The sequence below is a fragment of the Fukomys damarensis genome, unplaced genomic scaffold (assembly GCF_012274545.1).
Source record: "Fukomys damarensis isolate Sample0158 unplaced genomic scaffold, DMR_v1.0_HiC HiC_scaffold_39, whole genome shotgun sequence".
Taxonomy (NCBI): domain Eukaryota; kingdom Metazoa; phylum Chordata; class Mammalia; order Rodentia; family Bathyergidae; genus Fukomys; species Fukomys damarensis.
The window spans coordinates 86,404,422-86,424,470 of NW_022900951.1; the positions used below are offsets into that span (position 1 = coordinate 86,404,422).

At 42.1% G+C, this 20,049-nt stretch overlaps 1 protein-coding gene across 1 annotated transcript in view; it reads left to right on the forward strand.

Annotated features, from left to right (window-relative positions):
• Tmem164 (transmembrane protein 164) overlaps positions 1-20,049 on the forward strand; it is a 187,005-nt gene that overhangs the window by 941 nt on the left and 166,015 nt on the right. The window contains exon 2 of the mRNA XM_010603069.2: positions 310-970. Coding sequence (XP_010601371.1) covers positions 584-970 — 387 coding nt within the window. The 5' untranslated portion in view covers positions 310-583. The remainder of the gene's footprint in view (positions 1-309; positions 971-20,049) is intronic.

Here is a 20,049-nt window from a genome sequence, read left to right on the forward strand (position 1 = left end):
TGCACGAGTAAGAGATCCCCTGTGGAGTGCGTGAGACGAGGAGTCCGGCGTCCCTGCCATCCCCGTCGCCCTCCCCGCCTTCCCGGCTCCGCTCTCACCCCTTTTGTATCCCCCGGTTTGCTTCCGCGGCACTGCCGGGTCCCCTCAGCCCCCGCTCTGACCCTCTCGGCCTCCTGCTTCCCCTGACTCCTGCTTGCTTCGTCGCTGCCCCTGTTCCCCTTTTCTTCCCTTGCTAGTTACCCTCCCCGCTTGTTAATTCCCGATGCAATTGCCTCTTTGAGACCTTTTTTTTTTTCCTTCTCCTTTTAGATTGGGCAACGGCTCCTTTCAACCCTGCCTCGTTGGTGGCCACTGGAGAAGCGTGGGGGGCTCCCCAGGCAGCCGTGGGGACAAGTTAGAGCCAGCACTTTACCCTGGGCCTCGCGTGTAGCTTCCTGCCCCCTGTTTTAGGTGCCCCAGTGTCTGGAGGGGGGTCTGGGGGTGTTCCCTCCTTACATGTTCCACCACCCAGGCAACCCTCTGGGGTCCTGTTCCACATCGCTCTTGCTTCCTCAACAGTGGTCAAGAGGAACCACTTCATATCATGTCCCGGTACAGCTACCAAAGTCTTCTGGACTGGCTCTATGGGGGTGTGGACCCCAGTTTTGCAGGCAATGGGGGCCCGGACTGTGCTGCCTTCCTGTCTTGGCAGCAGCGGCTGCTGGAAAGTGTGGTGGTCCTGACCCTGGCCCTGTTGGAGATCCTGGTGGCCCTGCGGTTCATCCTGAGGCAGACGGAGGATGGTAGGGGTGGCCGTGGCAGCCAGCCACAGCAGGTGACCCAGCGGCCAGAGGAAGGCAAGGAGAGCCTGAGCAAGAATCTGCTCTTAGTAGCCCTGTGCCTGACCTTCGGGGTGGAGGTGGGCTTTAAGTTCGCCACCAGGACCGTCATCTACCTGCTCAACCCCTGTCACCTGGTCACGATGATGCATGTGAGTCTGTTGACTTTTTCCTGGGCAGCCTAAGTGATAAGAGTCATTTGTGTGCTCAGGACACCAGGAGTGTAAAATGCCCCATCCCTGTGGGAAGTGGGATCCTTAAAAATAATTTTCCAATGTGTGGCTGTGTTTGTACCAATTTCAAATTTGGGTTTTCACTTTTTCATGATGCATCAGTCCCACGGTGGAGGCGAGGAACCTAGTGCCCAGACCCTAGAAATGACTAGCACTCAGGCCAGCTGCCCCTCCTGTCCCAGCCCTGCCCTGCCCTGGCCTGGCCTTTCACAAGCAGGAAGTCAAGCCCCAGCCAGGTGCCCTTTCTGAATCATATCTGTGATCCAAGGCCCAGCCTTCTTGCCTTTTGCAGAAATTTCTCAGGGGCCTAGAGACACTCTTTCTTAGAGATGGTCACATAAGATTCCTTGTCTCCACTGTGATACTTTGGGAAGTAATTTTATGAGTTTCTCTTAATGACTCTTTCATTTGGGAATGTATGCTCTGGGGAAGAGGTATGTCTTTGTTCTGAGTCCGTGGAACAGATAGCTATAAGCTCCTACTAAGTGCTTTTTAAACCAGGCCCCAGGCTGATTTATGAACTTAGGACCTGTGTTCTCTATCCATAGTGAGAATGTATTTACTTTTTGCATCATATAGTTCATTCTGTCTCCTGTGATCATGGGGCATGGGTGCTCAGAAAGTTGATTTCTTTACCGCTCCAATTTCTACAAATTAGGAATGCTAAGGAAAACAAATGGGATTGAACATTCTAGGTACATAAAAATAATCTTGGTGAAGACCAAGAATGAGACTCTTTTTCTGTACTCAGCCAGTGCAGAGACAGGTTCTGAAGCTAAAAAGTCATGGAGAAGGAAAAGGAAGGGGAGAAGGGGAAAGCAATTAGTCATTTTTAGATTTCAGGATTTGGAAAGCCTGGTGTGTTTTCTTTAGGGGAACTTTGAAACATATCATTTAGCATATTTATTGCTTTTGTACTTGTAGATGGCTATTCTTAAGAAACTTATGACAACCCTGTATGGGACAGGAGGTTTAGATTATTATTTTCCATTTTATGGCCCTGGCAGGGATCAAGGATAGAAGATAACTTGCCTGCAGCCAAAAGATGAATTAACATCTGGGATGTAAAACAACCCCCCCCCAGTTGCAAACTTGTCAATACCAAAGTGAGGGTGACAGTGAGTGGTAGGGTTGACCTAGGGGAAGGTCCAAGCAGATGAGCATGATACTCAGATACTTGCTAGCTCTGTGTTATTAGGAACTCATTTGATTGTAAATTCCTGGCCTGTTTCCCGATCTGTGAAGTGTGATGGATGACCTGTGGCCCATTCCTGCCTTGCAAATGTGGCAATGAAGTGAGGGGTTGCTTTGGAATAAGGAGACTATTCTGGATTGAGTGGCTGAAACATGGGACAGAGCATTTTTTTCAGAGAGGACTTCTTGGCTCATGATGCCATTCACAGGAAGTCCAGGGCTGTCCCACCTAAACCTTCTGTGTAAATTTGAGCCAGTCTCTTTCTTTCTTTTTCTGAATGGGTTTTTTGTTAATGAGAGAAAACAATACATCTCAGCCACTGCTGTGTGAGGCTGTCAGGACAGGAGTGCTTTTTTAGGATGGCAGGTGTTGAGGGTCAGAGGGTACCTCTTCTACAAAGGGGTCTTCAGGTCTCTGGCAACCACATATCTAGATGGTCATCAAAGGACTAACTAAATTCAGCCTCACTGGGCCTGCTGCTGGTATGATGACGTCAAATCTGGCAGCACCATAGGTTTTAGAGGGAAGAGTTTTAGAGGCTTTTAGAAGACTCAGGAGACCTAGTTTTTGCATTAATTAGTGGTATGACTTTGGGGAAAGTACTTTTGCTGGGCTTCAGTTTGCTTATCTGTAAAATGAGACAGAGTTACACCCCAGCTCTTGACAATCTATATCCTATGGTTCTTTTCTCTGAAAGTAGTAGGTGAGGGTGCAACACCGAGCTGTTCTGAAAGGCTTTTGACCTCCTTGTGCAGAAAAGGAAACTAATTTCTTCTCTGTCGATGTCAGGGTAACCAATCCCTATTCTTCTTTTGCTCCATGTGTCTTCCTTTTAAAGTAAACTCAACCAGGTCACCCTTGGGGACACACATACAGAACGATGGCCTCTTAGGGAGAGATGAATATTTGGGGCAATGGTCTGAATCTTCTGTCACCTGTGACCTTTCTAGTGTCCTTCACTTAAACTCTGAGGCTGTAGGATAGGGGCAGAAAACAGAATCATGCTGTGGAATTTTTTGAGTCCTACCAGGATTATACTCCTTTGCTCTCTACCCCAAGTCATTGCTTTGCATCATTTAAGTAGTAACCTCTGGCCTCCTAGTAAACATATCCTTTGATGAATCCAACTTTCCCTGCTTTCTAGAAGTGTGGCTCATCCCTGGAACCAGAGATGTATGGATTTTTAAAAAGTTAATTGTGGATCCTAAAAAAATAGCAGCATATGGTCAGAAACAATTTTCTGACTTGTTTGCAGCAATGACTAATGATAGTATGTGAGGTTAGTAATACATTACATTATCTAGGATTTTATTTTTTATAAGGCATTATCATATAAATTATCTTATTTAGTTGTGGTAGATCAGTTTAGGCCTAGGTAAAGAAATGTTAAATTGTTTCCTGTGACTGTCTGTTTCCAAAGAGGAGACACTATGTATAAAAAATGCTTTGGCAAGCGAATTATCTGAATTAGGCTATATTATAGCAGAACATTCTGTAGCGTATAGAAGTCATGACAAGAAAAGGGAGATGGTAGCTGAAATGAAAGGGCTAACTTAGGAAGCGATATTTCTGATGTGTTTCCACATTTGTGGAAATGCCTTCTTCCTCAGAGTCAGTGTAAGTTTATAACGAGGACAATATTGCTTTAGGCCAGGTAGAGGAGGTGGAGGGAAATGGGTTACTTTCCCCAGCTCCCATTTTTCAGTCTGTGCAGTGCTCATTTCAGATGCTTTATTACACAGACCCTTATCATAGGCATGCTGCCTTTGGACTGCCAACTGTAGCAGCATAAGGAAGGGCAGTACTTATGTCTGAATTATTCTGTTTTTGATTACTATTCCTGCTGTTGGGTTTCTTTTTGGTCTTGTCTGACTTCTAAAAGGTCCTGGAACTGTAGACTGATACTAATACAGTAAATTGTAGGATTGAAATATCACAGCTCAGCACTACCCTGAAGTGTATGGGAGTTCTCAAGGTCAGCAAGGAACATGGTTAGCACATCACTGTTAAATATCAGTGGTGACTATCAATTGTACCAATAATCTTCAAATGTGGCCAGTCAATCCTTTTTTCCCTGTGATTTTGGTAGGTATGGGTGACAGGAATGAATTTACTGTGTAATAGTGCTGTTTACTAAAAATCTTCCGACAAGTCATTGGCAGAAGTGGTTTTTATATGTGAGCTGTGACAGTGGGAATCTTGGCTTTGCAGGAAGAGATTCTCATAGTTATTAAAGTCTTCAAAATCTGCAGTTTCTCAGCAGAAGGGTTAAAATGCTAGTTTGGCTGATTGGATCTGTAAAGACTGGTGATCTTAGTAGCTCTTTGTCCTCCTTGAATCCAATTATGTTATGTTTGTCTTAAGAATTCAATGCAAATATCACATTTTGGGTGTTTTGTTTAATTGTCCCATTCTTGTCGGTTCTGTATATATCTGTACCAACACCTGGTTAAACATGAACTAAGTGGTCACAGGATATGCTATTTAACCTTCAGTGTCCATGCACATAAAGCAGTCTGCATTCAGGTGGAATGTTTGGCAAGTAATAACTGATGTTATTGACCATTTAGCTAATAGCCACTGATTTTTTGCTGGTAATACTGAGCTCCATTCCTTTTTAGAGTTGACGTTGCTGTTTGACTTTCTGTCTTTATAATATATGAGAAGTTTAATACCCACCACATACAGCTTACCTGATTTGAGTTCACTGGCATCTTCTGTCCTTGCTAAAAGGGTAGAATGGCACATACTAAAAAAAATCCTTCCTTTTGTTTTGGTGAGACCTTTTGTAATTTACTGAATACACCCTGATGCATCCTGCTTACTGTGTAATGAATTTGCTTTAGAGAAAACCTGGTGTAATTGAGATTCAAGCTTTCTCTTTTTCCCATAGACTTCAGACCAGACACACCTCCTCATCCCCTATCTGTTGTCTGGAGGGCCGATTACTCTTCCTGCTTGGAATTGATGTTGGTGGGTAATGCGTACAATGAGGAATCCAGCCATCTGCTGAAAATTTATCAGATGAACTGTGTCCTGTGTCATCATTTCAGGGGGACTGAAGAGAATGATGTTTATATGGGCCTCAGCAGTGAGGCATAGCATTCCTTTTTACCTTGCTTTCTTTCTGACCGCACAGGAAATTTGCAGAGAATTTTCTCATCTTTCATTTGCGACAGTCTTTCAGGGGCATCCCTTATAAAGAGAGGTAGTATGGGTTGGTTGATTAAACAATCTACAAACAACACTGGGATTTAAAATTATGGTGCTCATTTTGTTCGTGGTCTGCTACAGAAACTTGGGAAAACTATTTAACTTCTTCCTATTCCAGTTGTCTGCATGAAATGGGCCACATGGAAACAAAATATTTTAATCCTCTGAAAACTATGTGATCACTTAAACAGAGAAGCTGAGCAAAGCTGAACAACACTGGCAGATGACTAATAAGATTGTACTTCAAACTGAAGGACTGACAAGCCTCATCTCCTTTTTCCTCTCTTTATACCTACTGGAAGTCATTTCTCTAATTTCTGTTGCTTTTCTTTGGATCCCTGCCCACACTCGCATACCCTTGTATTGCACTGCATGCAAAACTGCAGGCTGTAACTCTTACAAGAAGTCTAGCTCACACCAAGCCAAGAGGAAAGATTTTCTTCACAGCCTTTTTGTGTCATGCACCTGGTAATACAACCCAGCATTGCATGTGCTTTAAAATAACCATATGTTGCTGGCTTTTATTTAGTGGAAGATCCACAGGTTCCCTGGGATTTTGTCTGCCACCTTTTTCTTAGTCTTTGTGGTATTTGTTTTGGATTTCTTCCTTTTGTAAATGCTCCTCTGAAGATTCTCTTTCATGAAACCTTTCTGGATGATCATGACCTGTCTAGCTATTCCCATCATTCTAGTAACACCTATTATTCTCCTTTCCCAAGCCTCTAAGTGCATTTCAGAACATTGGGTTTGGGGGCTGGGCATGTAGCTCAGTGGTAGAGTGCATGCTTAGTGTACATGAAGCAGTAGGTCTGATCCCTAGCATCTGCATGCACACACACACACACACACACACACACACACACAAGCGTGCGCGCGCACCCACACATATACAAATTAAGTTCTTCCATGAATACCTGTGTGTGAGTATATGTAATCTTGTGTTTAGTCTCGTTGCTTTTTTTTGGCGGGGGGGATATTTCTTTAGTCTCCACTGTACCAGAGACAAATTATAAGAAAAGGCATGCAGTAGTGTAACTTACTGCAGAGCCAAATACAGTAATGTACATGCATATTAGTTATTTAAAGTGTGATTGGATAATGGTGATGGATGAATGGAACTTTTGGTTTTTTTCTTTCCTCTCTGGTGGCCTTGTCTATGTTCCCTTGAGGTCTCATGGACATGGTTCCTATATATCTATTGTGACCATTAAGAGAATCTTCTTGTCTGTGTTTTGAAATAGCCAGAGAGAAAGAGGGTCTCAGCTCTAGCTCATGCATCTTTTTGTAGAATTTCCATCATAGGGATCTGGTTGTTAGAACTGTGACCCAGTCTTGGCACAGAGTATCTCCTTGTTTTTATCCCAATCAGGAAATAATGCTGTTGGATCTTGGTCTTAATTCTTTGACAGACATCTGGATGTGCCAAGTTTTGTCTCTTGCTTCTTTAATATTATATAAAATATGAATGTTATTAGGCCACTACTCCCTTTTCGTTTCTTTCCTGTCCTCAGTGGTTAGCCCATTGTTATCACGCTCCATTGAAATGCCTTCTGTAAGAAGAGCCAGATTTCTCAGTTTCTTCTAGTCTCTCATGTCTTTTATTTTATTTTTGGAGAGTGGGGTATTGCATGTTAGGTAAGTAGGCAAGCACTTTACTACTGTGCTACAAACCAGTCCCATTTAAAAAAAAATTTATGTGCTGTATCTTTTGCTATATTGGGAGTGTCTTTTCTCAGATAGTTCTCTCCTGCCAGTAACTGGCCAAGTGGACATGAAGAGACTGTGGATTCAGAGAGCAGTGATTGTCAAACTCTCTTTGTAAAAGACTCCCTTGGAAGTTGGTTATGATGTAGATGTTTGGCTCTCTCCACAGTGATTCAGGGCAGATGCAGGGGAGGAATGCATTTATAACAAGCTCCCCTGTGGTTCATGCTGGTCAGCCTTGGACCCCACTTTGAGAAACATTGGTGGCTAAAGTATTAAGTGGGAAGTTGCCTCAGGTGTTTCTGCTAACTGGCATTGGTCTTGGTGGCCTGTAGGTAAGGCACTTTTCTGGCAGCACCTCATTGTTTGTATGGGCACTAGATAGGGAGCTTCAAATTAGAGAAGAAGTTCCTAAGTTTTTGTGAGGTTTTTTGTTTTTTTAAAGCAGTACTAGGGATTTAACTAAGGGTCTTTTCTCCAAGATATTCTCCAAGCCCCTTTTACTTTTTAATTTGAGACAGGGCTTGTCTGAGACAGGCTTAAAATTGTGCTCCTCCTGCCTCAGCCTCTGAGAGTGCTGGGATTATAGGTATGCACTACCATGCCCAGCTGTGATGTGGATGTCAAAGTACTTTCAAAATACCATTAATACAATCAGAGTATTTTACCTAGGTCTCCTTTGTCACCTTCCAGTTCTACTTCTTGGTCTCTAAGATCTACAAAGTCAAATAAGAGGGAATATTGAGACCTGGTTGCTATATGCTAACTCTCTGTTTGTGAGATTCTTTTTTTTAAATGCCCATGGGATTTGTTCATCCCTACATTCATTCACTAAACATTTATCGAATACCTGTTACATGCCAAACATTGCAGTGTGGCCTTGGAGATTCAAAGAGAAATAAGAATCGCTTTGGTCTTGGGATGTTGCTCACAGTTTAGATGAGACAGACAACAGAATATATCAACTAAATTTCAATATTACATACGTAGTAACAGATTTGAATGAAATATAGAGGGAAAAGGTCCCTTTTTCGCAGTGCATTTAAGGAAAACCTCTAGAGGATGTGACATTTGAGCCGGCATGTGCAGGAGGGATGTTAGCTCCATTAGAGCAGGGACTCTTTCTGTCTTGTTTTCTGTTCTAGTTTCTAGAACAAGGCTGGGATATGTGCTCAATAAATGTGTGCAAAAGAATGAAGACATTGGAGAAAAGAAGGGATTGTAGGTATAAAAGATGGTGTATGCAAAGATAAAGGGTTGCATTCTACTTTACAGAAAAATATATCAACTGTAATATGGAGTCATTTACATCTTATTATTGGGAGCATATTTCTTCTTATTTTTCCTTTGGCAAGCCAAGTAAAATTCCAGGAATGCTCTGTCATTCCTGGGCTGATGATAAGAACTGCCAGAGCTCCTGGACCCTTGATAGGGGACTTGCAAGATAAAGAATTGTGTTGTCTGCGCTGTCCCAAGGAGGGTCCGTACTGTGTAGGACAGATACACAGAGCTTTGAGGTAAGTGGGCAGATGTTAAATATGGGAAGATAGCAGCAATCCCACCTGCAGCTAGGGAATAACGTTTAGTGCTCATGGGAACGTTGCAGCCCCTAGTAAACTCCATAGCAGCTGGGTGAAATATGAATGAATATGAAATGTGACCACAATTCCTCACCCTTCTTTTTTACATATTTTTTTCTGAGTCAAGGTCTCATTGTGTATCCCAGGCTGCCCTCTAACTTATCATCTTTCTGGTTTAGCCTATCTTTATGTTTTTCTAGACTAAGGCTGTATACATTTCTTTTTTTATATTCTTTTATATTCTTCCTTCCCTGTTTCTAAGTCTTTCCACCATACTCATCCTACCTAAGTCTGCTTTGTTTCAGATTATTCCACACTTCAGAAATAATCCCCTGTACAGTTCAGAATGCCCATTTCATCAGAGAAAATGACATTGATAAGGGAATTGGGAAGAAATCACTTTATGTAAGAGGTTCGCACTAAAGCAAGAATGGCATATAGACAGATTCCACTGGGCACTGTGGAGAGGATGAATTTTTTTTTTTTTTTTGTATCAGGGATCGAACTTGGGACATTGCACTTGCAAAGCAGTTGGTGGAACCACTGAGCTAAATCCCTGGCTTGAGAGGATAAATTTTAAAAAGAAGCCTTGTTACTTTAATTTGGTTTTTTAATTGGTGGGCTAATATTATTACAAGTTTTTGGCAGTACTGTGAATTGGCCCCAGGACCTTCACATTGAGCTGCATCTGCAGTCCCTTTAACTTTAAAAAAATTATTTTCTTTTCATTGAGTTTATTGGTACATTTTAGGTGTACAGTACAGTTACATTCATGATTGGGATCTTGTATCTTTACATGACAGGTCTTGGTTCTCACTTTTTCCCTATACCTCTGCCCTCCCCTCCACCCACTCCATCCTTCCCTATTACAAAGACTTTGTTTCCATTTTTTCCTTTTCTCATATTTTTTCCTTTTCCCTTCTTTCCTTTCCCCTACCCCTCCCAGTTCCCCTACTCCTTTAGCAACCCTTTTTTCCTGTTTCACATTATCATTTATACAATTTAAACCTTATTTACACTTTTATTTTTTGATACAGAGTATTACTAATTTGCTAAATTGCCCAGGCTGGGCTTAAACTTGAAATTCTCCTCCTGAGTCTCCCAGAGTGTTGGGATTACATGGTATGCTACCACGCCTGGCTATGTGTCTACTATTTTTAAAGAGGTAGCCTTTCCCATGTTTCTTGCCCAGGTATCAATTGGCCTGTATTAGTCACTTTCCTGTCAGTGGGACAAAGTACCTAATAACTTAAAAGAGGAGTTTGCTTGGCTTGCTTTTCAGTGGTTTCAGTCTAAAGTTGGCTGGCTGCAAGGTAGAAACAGGTTGGCAGCGGGGTTCAACCCAAGGTAGCCAGGAAACAGCAGTGAGAAGCTGGAAATAAGAATATATCCTTCTAGATCACATCCCCACTGAACCACCTCAAACCAAGCCCCAGCTCTTAACAGTATATTTATCTACTGAATTTGTCAGTGGAAGAGTCCATGAGTAGCACCCCCATGATCCAACCACCTTACAAACACATGAGGCTTTTGGGGGACACTTTAGATCTAAACCATAATATGAGCATGATAATATGAGGAATAATATTCTTCCCCTTTTTGTCCCATTTGGAGAACTGGGATTCTCAGTTTCTTTCCAAGCTACTTGCTGATCCCTAGGGTATCATTTTTGTTCCTTGCAGTACTTGGGATTGCACACAGGGCCTTCACACTGATCTGCATCTCCAGTCATTTTTTGTTTATTATTTTGAGACAGGGTCTTGTTAAGTCACTAAGGTGCCTGGGCTGGCTTCAATTTTATGACCTTCCTCTCTTAGCCTTCCAGTAGCTAGGATTACAAGGCATGCGCTACCATGCCTGGCCAGGGTATGGTATGAATGTAAGTCCCTCTTCAAGGTGCTTGAGTGCAGTGGTTAATCAGAAGCATAGGCAGGACCGCTTCTCTTCTGGGTACTAGTCCCTTACATTTGTTCAGCTCTTTCCCAGCTGCATAATGCAGGGCTTACACATTTGTCAGTGCATTTTTTTGTCGTTGTTGTTGGTACCAGGGATTGAACTCAGGACCTTGAACTTAGGAGGCAGGTGCAGTGCCACTGAGCTAAATCCCCGGCCCTGTCAGTGCATGTTTTGTCAATATATTTGGAGAAATTGGGCATGGTGACACATGTCTCTAAACCCAGCAGTCAGAAGCTGAGTTCCAGGCAATCCTGGGGTACATGTAAAATTTAAAGCTAGCCTGGAGTATTTAGCAAGACTTTGTCTCAAAAAAACAAACTAACAAACAGGCACTTGAATACATTGCCAGGCTGTGATCCTGAAGGGGAATGTTAGTTAGTATGTGTGGGTGGATAGGGGTGTGGAGGTGTCTCTTGGTTTTGGTATCTAAGAAGCTCCTAGAGGGAATGACAGAAGGAGGAAGGTAACGTAAGTCTTAGCCCACGTTGGGTGGTTCTGAGGAAAGTGGGTGGCAGGAGCCAGGAGGTAAGAGAAGATTGGCCTGTTTGGCAGGAACAGTGCAAGCTCTAGCCCGTGGGCAGGTAGGCAGATGTTCAGGTGGGTAGGAGGAGGAGTGAGAACATCTAGAGGGGAAGGGAAAGATGAGTCCAGCCTTATTGTATCCATTGCCTTCAATTTCCCTATCTCCACCACACAGCATTGGTATGAGCTTTTGGGGTGTATTTTGTCTGTGAGTTGAGTTGCTTTTGCCAGTCGACCAGCTGTGTTTGCAGAAAGACTCTGGCTGACTGTGCTTTGGCTATTGCTAGCAAAGAGACATTTCATTCAGGTACTGATTAAATAAGGCGCAGAGCCAGATTGCACATTAACGCCCTTAACTATGGCTCTGGGAGCCCTGGGTAAATACTTATTAGATGTTCTGGTTCTGGGCAGAGCATTAGCAGTGAAGGGTGGTGAGGTGTTATCTTCAGAAATCAGGCTGAGGGAGAATGGGGGTGAGGAGACACTTTTAGAAAGAGGTTTAATCATGTTTTCCTGCGTTGCTGGCATGTACACAGAAGGGCGAGATAGGCTTGCTCATTTTCATTTACTTGTCAGATTCTCTTAGAGACTCTGTGCTGGATTGAGACACAAGGATCCTGACTAAGTAGGATGGTGGAAATGCTTCCTTTTCCTAATGCAAGTTCACCTTCATAGAGAAAGTGCTATGACCATATTTCCAGGGTTTGAATTTGAGCTCCATAGACGTGTTATTTACCTGGCCTGAATCTCATTTTCACTCATCAAATGGGAGCACTACTGGTGCTTTTCAAATATAGTTATCAGGATTAATTGAAATAATTTACATCAAGCATTGAGTAGAAGTTGTGGCTCATTGTGCTTACTCAACAAATGTTAGCAGTTTTTAACAATACTGCTATACATTTCAAGGCAGCATTGGAACACTGGGTAAGAGTATACATTCTTTGCCTATAATCCTAGCACTTGAAAGGCTGATGCAGGAGGACTGCCACGAGTTTGAGGCCAGCCGGGACTGCATAGTGAGTTCAAGGCCAGCCTGAACTACACAGCAAGACCCTGTCTCAAAAAACAGAACAAAACAAAACACCAAAAAGAACAAAGAGTATACATTCTGAGGTGCTAAAGACTTGGGTTCACATCTTCCCACTATCCAGCACTATGCAAGTTACTCAACTTCTCATTCACTGTTCCCATATTAAAAATGGAATATTTCAGGCATGGTGGTGTATACCTGTAATCCCAGCACTCAGGAGGCTGAGGCAAGAGGATCACCTCAAGTTTGAGGCCAGTCTGGACTACATAGTCATTTCAAGGCCAGCCTGAATAAAGTTGCAAAACCCTGTCTCAAAAAATCCATCCATCCATCAAAAAATAATAAAATGGAATAATTAGACTTACACATACCTGGGTTGTTATGAGGATTAAGTAATAAAAATGATAAAATATTAGTAAAGAATTTAAGATAGTATAGTATCTGGCATATTGTATACATTTAATATATTTTAACTGTGATGATGATGGTAAGTCACAACTACTGCAACCAAAGTGATGATGGCAATGATGACAATCATTGTAATTATCATTTTGTCTAACAGTTTGGGTGCCTGATGTTGTGATATGGTAATAGAAATTTGATACAAGAAGGTAGATTTAAGAATCTCAGTGAAGTAAAGATGCCCTGGCATCTTTGTTTCATACAATGGGCAAAAATATTGGTTCCACAAAGCTAGGACCCATGTAGTAATTTCTGTGTTACAGGGTGGCTTGGTTGTTTGAGGCTTGAGGACAACTTTGTGGGTGATATAAAGTTTACCTCAGGCCACCCAGTCCTTTCTGAAGGATTTGGAAGTGCCTATCAGTGGTAGAAAGCCTACCTTTCTAGGGGCCTTTTGACTTAATTGTTGATGCTCTTCAGTGCTGTGCTGGCTCCATGGTGAAAGCCGTCTTGGGAATAGTAGTCTACGAAATCAGTGAGTAGGTGAGAAAAGTATAAAAGAAGTGGTTTTGGGTGAATGGAATTATTTTTTGCCTTTTCATTAATGTGTTTCCAGTGAGGGGAGTGCAACTTTCTCCAATGCTGCCTCTTACCAAAGTTAGGAACTTATTAGAGGAGAAAGGGTTACTCGAGCTCCTGGGAGAAAGGTAAGTTCATTTTCTCTTTCTCTTTCTCTCTCTCTCTCTCTCTCTCTCTCTCTCTCATCTCTATCATCTCTATCTCTATCTCTATCTCTATCTCTATCTCTATCTCTATCTCTGTCTCATTTATTTTGCAGCATTTAGGATGGAATCCATGGCCTGGTGTGTGGTAGGGAAGTGTTCTACCACTGAGCTACACCCTAGCCCAAGAAAAGCAGGTTTAAAGTGGACCTTTATTTTAGCTGAAGAAGAGCACAGGGTAGAGGGCAATGTGTTGCTTGCAGGTACAGACTTCATTGCATTTTTCCTTAAATATCAACAATTGAGTAGAAGTAGGCAGTTCTTCCTACATCTCCAGGATATATTAGACCTCTTTTCTCAATTCCTACTGCTCTGTTTCAGAGTAGACTGCTCTGGAGCCTGAGCCACCAGTCATTAGAGGAAGACTCCCTTTAAATGCAGTATTTTATAGTCTCGGCTTCTGTCATGTGATTTTACAGCCTTAGTGTGGGGAATGCCTCACCCTACCCAGGCATAGTTCCAAGCATCATGGGTAAATGGGCAGTTCCTTGGTCTTGGAGTTGAGAATGGAGAAAGCTAAGATCATGTTTTCTGCAACAACCCTGGTTCCCTGGGAGTAGCTGGTTTAGATGGCATTTTTAAAACAGATAACATCCTTTGGGTGTTAGGGATAAGCTATGGAAGGTCCCTCATTCCAAGACCCGGGGAATATGCTAACAAATGCTAACAAAGGGTCCTCTTCACATCAGCACTTGTTCCTTGTTTTGCATTTATTAAGAGATTCCTAAGTTCCAGGCACTTGAGTGTGCGTGTTCGTGCACTTTATTCTCTTAGCTGTACTTTATTCTCTGCACCATGCAGGAATGCTGCAGGTGGTCATGTGGCCTAGTGCCTCATTGTCTTCAGTAGTTCATGCTTGGTCCCTTGGGCTGCTGTTTCATGTGGATACCTTTCCCTATTTTCTGGGATCCCATTTCCATGAGCAAGATCAGAACTCCAGAGAAAGGGGCTGGTTTTACCTTGGGGTCTCCCTTCTGCTACTTGGTAGCTCATTCTACTTTCCAGTCCTGCTCTCATCAGAATAGCCCTGTATGCTAGCACCAAGCCAAGGTCATGTGTCCTTGTCTGCTTGTGAATTTCTGTAACTCCCAGCCCCTGTGGCAAGCCTCTCTGGGCAGGATAGGAATGTACTGTTTTGGGCAGAGAAGTCGGGGGTAATCTTTAGGCCAAGGCTGTATTCAATTTCTAGAGAAGAATGTGAATCTCGCTTTGTCACATGGTCTCCTGACCGGCTGGGTCATGTTTGGCCATATCTCACAGGCTGCGTTGTGTTTGCTCAGATGGGGTTAGCTTCCCAAATTTCTTACTCCCTGCTTTGGGTCTGTCCTGAAAAACAATTTGCAAGTACATTCTGGTCTGCACCTGTTGTTTCTTTTCTTTCCCTTTTGCACAGAAAGTTCGTAGGAAATTAAACTAGGATTAAACCCTGGCCCTAGTTACTTACATTCTCTCTACATCTTCCCTTGGCATGGAGTTCTCCTTTTCCAGTCATAATTGTCCATGGACTTTAAGGACAGCTGGTGCTTCTGCTTATTTAGTGCCTCCCTCAGACCCCCCTCCCTTTTCTGAGGATTAAACCCAGGGCATGCTGTACAAGTGTTCTGCCAGTAAGCTGTATCTCTAGCCCTTTTCAATAGTTAATTTTGAGACAAAGTCTCGCTGGGTTGCCTAGTCAGACCTTGAACTTGTGATCCTCTTGCCTCAGCCTCCTGGGAAGCTGAGATTATATGTGTGCACGACCATGCCCAGCTTCTCAGACTTTTAAACACTGTAAACCCGGGAGAGGATCAGATGGGCAAAAAAAGTGTCAAATTTAGGAGAAGGAGCTCACTGCCAGTTTTAGTTATCTTGTATCCTCTGAATGTTAGTAGTAATAATAATACTTGTAACATTTTTGAGCAAGTATTAAATATGCTAAATGCATGGTACTAATTCTACTGCCTGTATATTACCTCATTTGCAGCCTTCCACAAAGGTCATTTTTGTTTTATCTAATTCTTTCTTTTAGTTCTAGATCATTTCCCATTTCATTGACTTGCAGATACAAGATGCTCTAGCAGTATGCCCTCAGATTAATGAAACATCAGAATAGTGTTAAGTTAGAATTGGAAGAAACCTCAGAGATCAGCTCAGAGATCTTCCTCCCTTATTTTCCAGATAAACAAAATGAGACTCAGAGTGGGTGAAGTGATTGCCTAAAGTCACACAGCTAAATAGGATCATAGTTGGGTCTCCCGAATCCCAGCTGTCTTACTGCATGGCACATGGCCTCCTTCCATCCCTAACCATTGTAGAAGAAAAGGGACTGCACTTTGTTCTTGTGTGCTATGATAGAAACAATAATCTTGTATAATCTTATGGTATTTTTATTTTGTGTTGTTTTGTCCTTTTTTTTTTTCCTGTGCAGGTGGTCAAACTCAGGACCTTGAACATACTAGGCAAGTGTTTACCCATGAGCTTTACCCTTAGCCCCAGTAATTTCTTCCCTCCCTCCCTCCCTCCCTTCCTTCCATTCTCTCTCTTTCTTCTTACTTTCTCTCTTTCTTTCTTTCTTTCATGTTGTGTCTACTGCAGTTGTGAAATGAGGATCCTGTGGCTGTAGGGTATCTGTCTACCTGACTAGTATAACGACTGCTTTTTCAATTTGTCTTTTCTCCCTTTGCTCCTTCTCTTCCACAGAGGAGCCTGGCCCCAGTGCCATTGCTCGCTGCTTATCCTGGGCAGGTAGTTCAGGAAGATGTGTGTGGATAATGGATATGTGTGGATGGCCAGTGTGACCTGCCTCCAGATATTGGTTGTTTAGCAATGAGACCTGTGCATCTATAGATGTAAACCGGAATCATCACATGCTTCTAAGTAGACACCTGTGTTTGATCTTATTGAGCAAACTGGATGAGGCTGCAGGGTAAGAGATCAAAATCAGAATCCAGAACCTGTATCTGATAGAAATGACAAAGGATAAAAAAGGTCAAAATAACCTTCCAGTCCAGTGGAAGAGGTCAGTTCATCTTGATAAACAACAAGGAATAATACAGAGTACTAAATTGTTAGCTAGATCTTGGTCCTGGTCATAGGTTCATCATTAATAGAACTGAGTAGTTTTGGCTCTGTAGGCAGCCCATTTGACTCAGATAGGCTCTGGAGCCAGACTGTCAGCCAGATTGAAATCCCAGCTCTGCTGCATTCTAGCTGTGTGGCCTTAGGCAAGTTAATTGATGTATCATGGTCTTTTTTTTTTCCTTTGATGTTCTACTTTTTGCTCTTTTGGTTTCTTTTGAGACAGGGTCTCCTTGTATAATTTAGGCTGGCCTTAAACTCATGACAGTCCTCCTGTCTCAGCCTCCCAAGTGTTAGGATTACAGGCATGTGCCACCATGCCCAGCTGGTGTTTTAAAAGTTTATTATTTTTTCAGTTTGTTGCCAGATAAATGTACATACAATCTCTGGGCCTGTTTCCCTATCTATATCATGGGGATAATATTAGTTATCACTTCTGTGTGGTTCTTGTAAGGATTAAATGTGTGACTACATTTATGAAGTATTGGTGCAGAACAGATGTTTAGTAAATATGACTTAGGGCTAGTACCATCTATAATGGAAACCCTTCTCTCCTCATAAGGTAAGAATGAGACTCAAGTGAAATAAGGTATATTCATGTACCTTGTAAATAAAAGGCTAAGTGAAAAGAATAATCTTTTGAGAGTCTAAACATTCAAAGGCAAAAGGAAGAAGAGTAAGTTTGAGTATGTGGTTGTATAAATGGTGGGGCTGTCAAGCAATGGAGAGTCTGCTTTTTCCTTCCCAGGGTCCTTTAAAGGCCTTGAAAACCTTGTACCCTAAAGTGACTGTAGGATTTATGGGGGGAAAAGCAGTTATTATTACAGAATTCTTCCTAAAGTGCTCTTGTCTCTTTTTTTTCCTCATTGAGTTTATTGGTACATTTTAGGTATACAGTACAGTTACATTTAAAGTGCTCTTGTCTTGGTTGATGGTATTATAGTACATCTAGGGACGCAGGTTAATTCCCTTGAAATCCTGATATATTTATTTCCCATGCCCTTTCTTCCCCTCCTCCAGCATAATAATCTCTTAGTCATCTCGATCCTTTCATTATCTCTTTGTTTGCCTCTTTTTCCTCTTTGATTCTTCTGCCCAATTTGTTTTGTGTATCATCGTCATCATGGTAATCATCATCATCATCAGTATCATCAGTATCATTGTCATCTTATTACAATAGTATCCTGACTGATCATCCCACCTCTTTTTGTCTTCTTGCTCCTTCTTTTACACTACTGTGTAAGTGATACAAGCGAAATACATGTTGGGCCATGCTAATCCTTTCCTCCAAAACCTTTAGTATTTCCTTTTTGCCTTTAATAGGGATGGCAGGACCTGGGATACATATACTTTATGATGTTTCTGGTTGGGTATGCTAATCAGTCATAGGCATGCTTTCCCAGGGAGTATTCATACATGCAGGTTCAAAATTGCTTTCTAGACTGTCTGTTTATCAATTAGCCTGCGTTGGCACAAAGACTGCGGATGGCACATAGATAAACCCTTTAGAGAAAGCCTGAACTCCTAATGTTAAGATTAATAATCTTCTATGATTTTGCTTCTAATCCTTTTAGCCTTGTCTTCTAATATATTTTCATGTGCTTTCTGGTCCAGCCATGTGTACCATGTATTTCTATGCTTCTCTGAATTTATACTTTGTTCTTTGTTCATGTAGGGCCCTCCTCCTCCTCCTCCTCCTCCTCCTTTTCTTCTCCTTCTCCTTCTCCTTCTCTTCCTCCTCCTCCTCTCTTTCTTCTTCTCCTCTTACCCTCCCCCCCTCCTCTTCATCTTTCTTCTTTTTTTTTTTTGTACTAAGGATCAAATTCAGGACCTTGTGCTTGCCAGGCAGGAGGGGGGCTACTGAGCTATGTCCCCGGTCCTTCTCTTCCTGCTGAAATGCTACTTATCATTTAGTGCTCAGCCCAACACTCCATGAAACTGTTTGCAAGCTCCCCAAGCCAAATTTGGCCACTCTTATCTATTTTAGTATGTTATTCTGTCTTGTATTATGTAATTGTTTATGTATCATTTATACTCAAGAGTGTATGTTCTCTGTATGCAAGGTCCACAGCTTACTCATTCTAGAATTTAAAAAATAACAGTTTCATGGAGCCTAGTCTAATCTCTGTTTTTCAGATGAGACTGGCTTATAGAAAAAGGTCAAAAACTCATTTTGGGGTTGGTTAACCTTCAGATGTTTAAGGCATGAAGGCTGGAATGTTCTGCAGGTGATTGAGCTGTGGTTAGGTCTAGAAATGCTGATTTCAGAGGCATTTGTTGAAAGAAATAAAAGGAGAATATAAGAGCATCATGCAAATTAGAGAAGAGAAAGCATATTTGGGGGATCATCTACTTCTGGGAGAAGAAAGAAATCTCAGTGAAAGAGTAGTCATCCAGGAGGTAAAATGAGATCCAGCTACAGAAAGAGTAGTAGGAATCAGGAGATAGTTCTCCATGTCATGGAACACAGACCAAAGCCTGAGCAAAGGCCTTGTCTCTGTGACCAGCTACCAAACACACTTTAAAAATTTACCTTATAGATGTTAATGTATGAAGAGTTGAGTGCAAAAATATTTATGGCATCATCTGGCATCAGTACGGGTAGACAGAGAACATTGGGAAAGAGCCTTTGGTTGCTGAATGGTAAATATGGTCAGTGGGATACTGTGAAATTTAAAAAAGTGATGCTAATATCTATGCTCACTTTCAAATATGTTCACAGTATATTGTTAAAATTAAAAAGTAGTTGCAGGTGGTTGTGGTGGTGCACACCTGCAATCCCAGTACTCAGAAGGCGGAGGCAGGAGGATCACCGTGAGTTCGAGACCAGCCTGGGCTACATAGTGAGTTCCAGGTCAGTCTCAACTACATAGTGACACCCTGTCTCAAAAAAAACAAAAAAAAAAAGTTGCAGAAGCATATATACGCATGTTTATAAGCATATTGTAAACGGCTAGAAGAATAGCTACCAAATCTGAGTGATTAGGAGAAGGAGAACACTTACTTTTTACTTAGTATAGTTCTGTATTTGAATTTGGTGTAAGTACAGAATTCTTTGTTAATTAAGGAAAATGTGTATTTAAAGAAAGAAAGGTTGGACGTGTAGCTCAGTGGCGCAATACACACTTAACATACATGAGACCCCTTTGGTGTCAATCTCCAGCACCAACATCAATAAACAAATAACATATAAAAATAGAGAAAGGAGATGATTAGCAGTCTGAGGAATAGTTTTATTAAAGAGATTCAATGGATAAAAGAAACCAATTCACAAGAGAATATTGGGCAAGTGAGAAAACATCATGTGTCTGGGAGGCTGTGCCCCAGGTACCTTGCTGGTGTGGAGAGGGGTGGGAAGGGAGAGATTACTGCTAGAAAGAGGCAGGTACTCATTGCCAGGAAGTTCAGCTGAAAAGCGAAGATAAGTATAAGAGTAACTGCGTGGCCAAGAGGCAGGCAAAGGCTGAGGAAAAAGGAATAAAAAAGCATGTGTGTGTGTGTTGTGTGTGTGTGTGTGTGTGTGTGTGTGTGTGTGTGTGTGTGTGTGAGAGAGA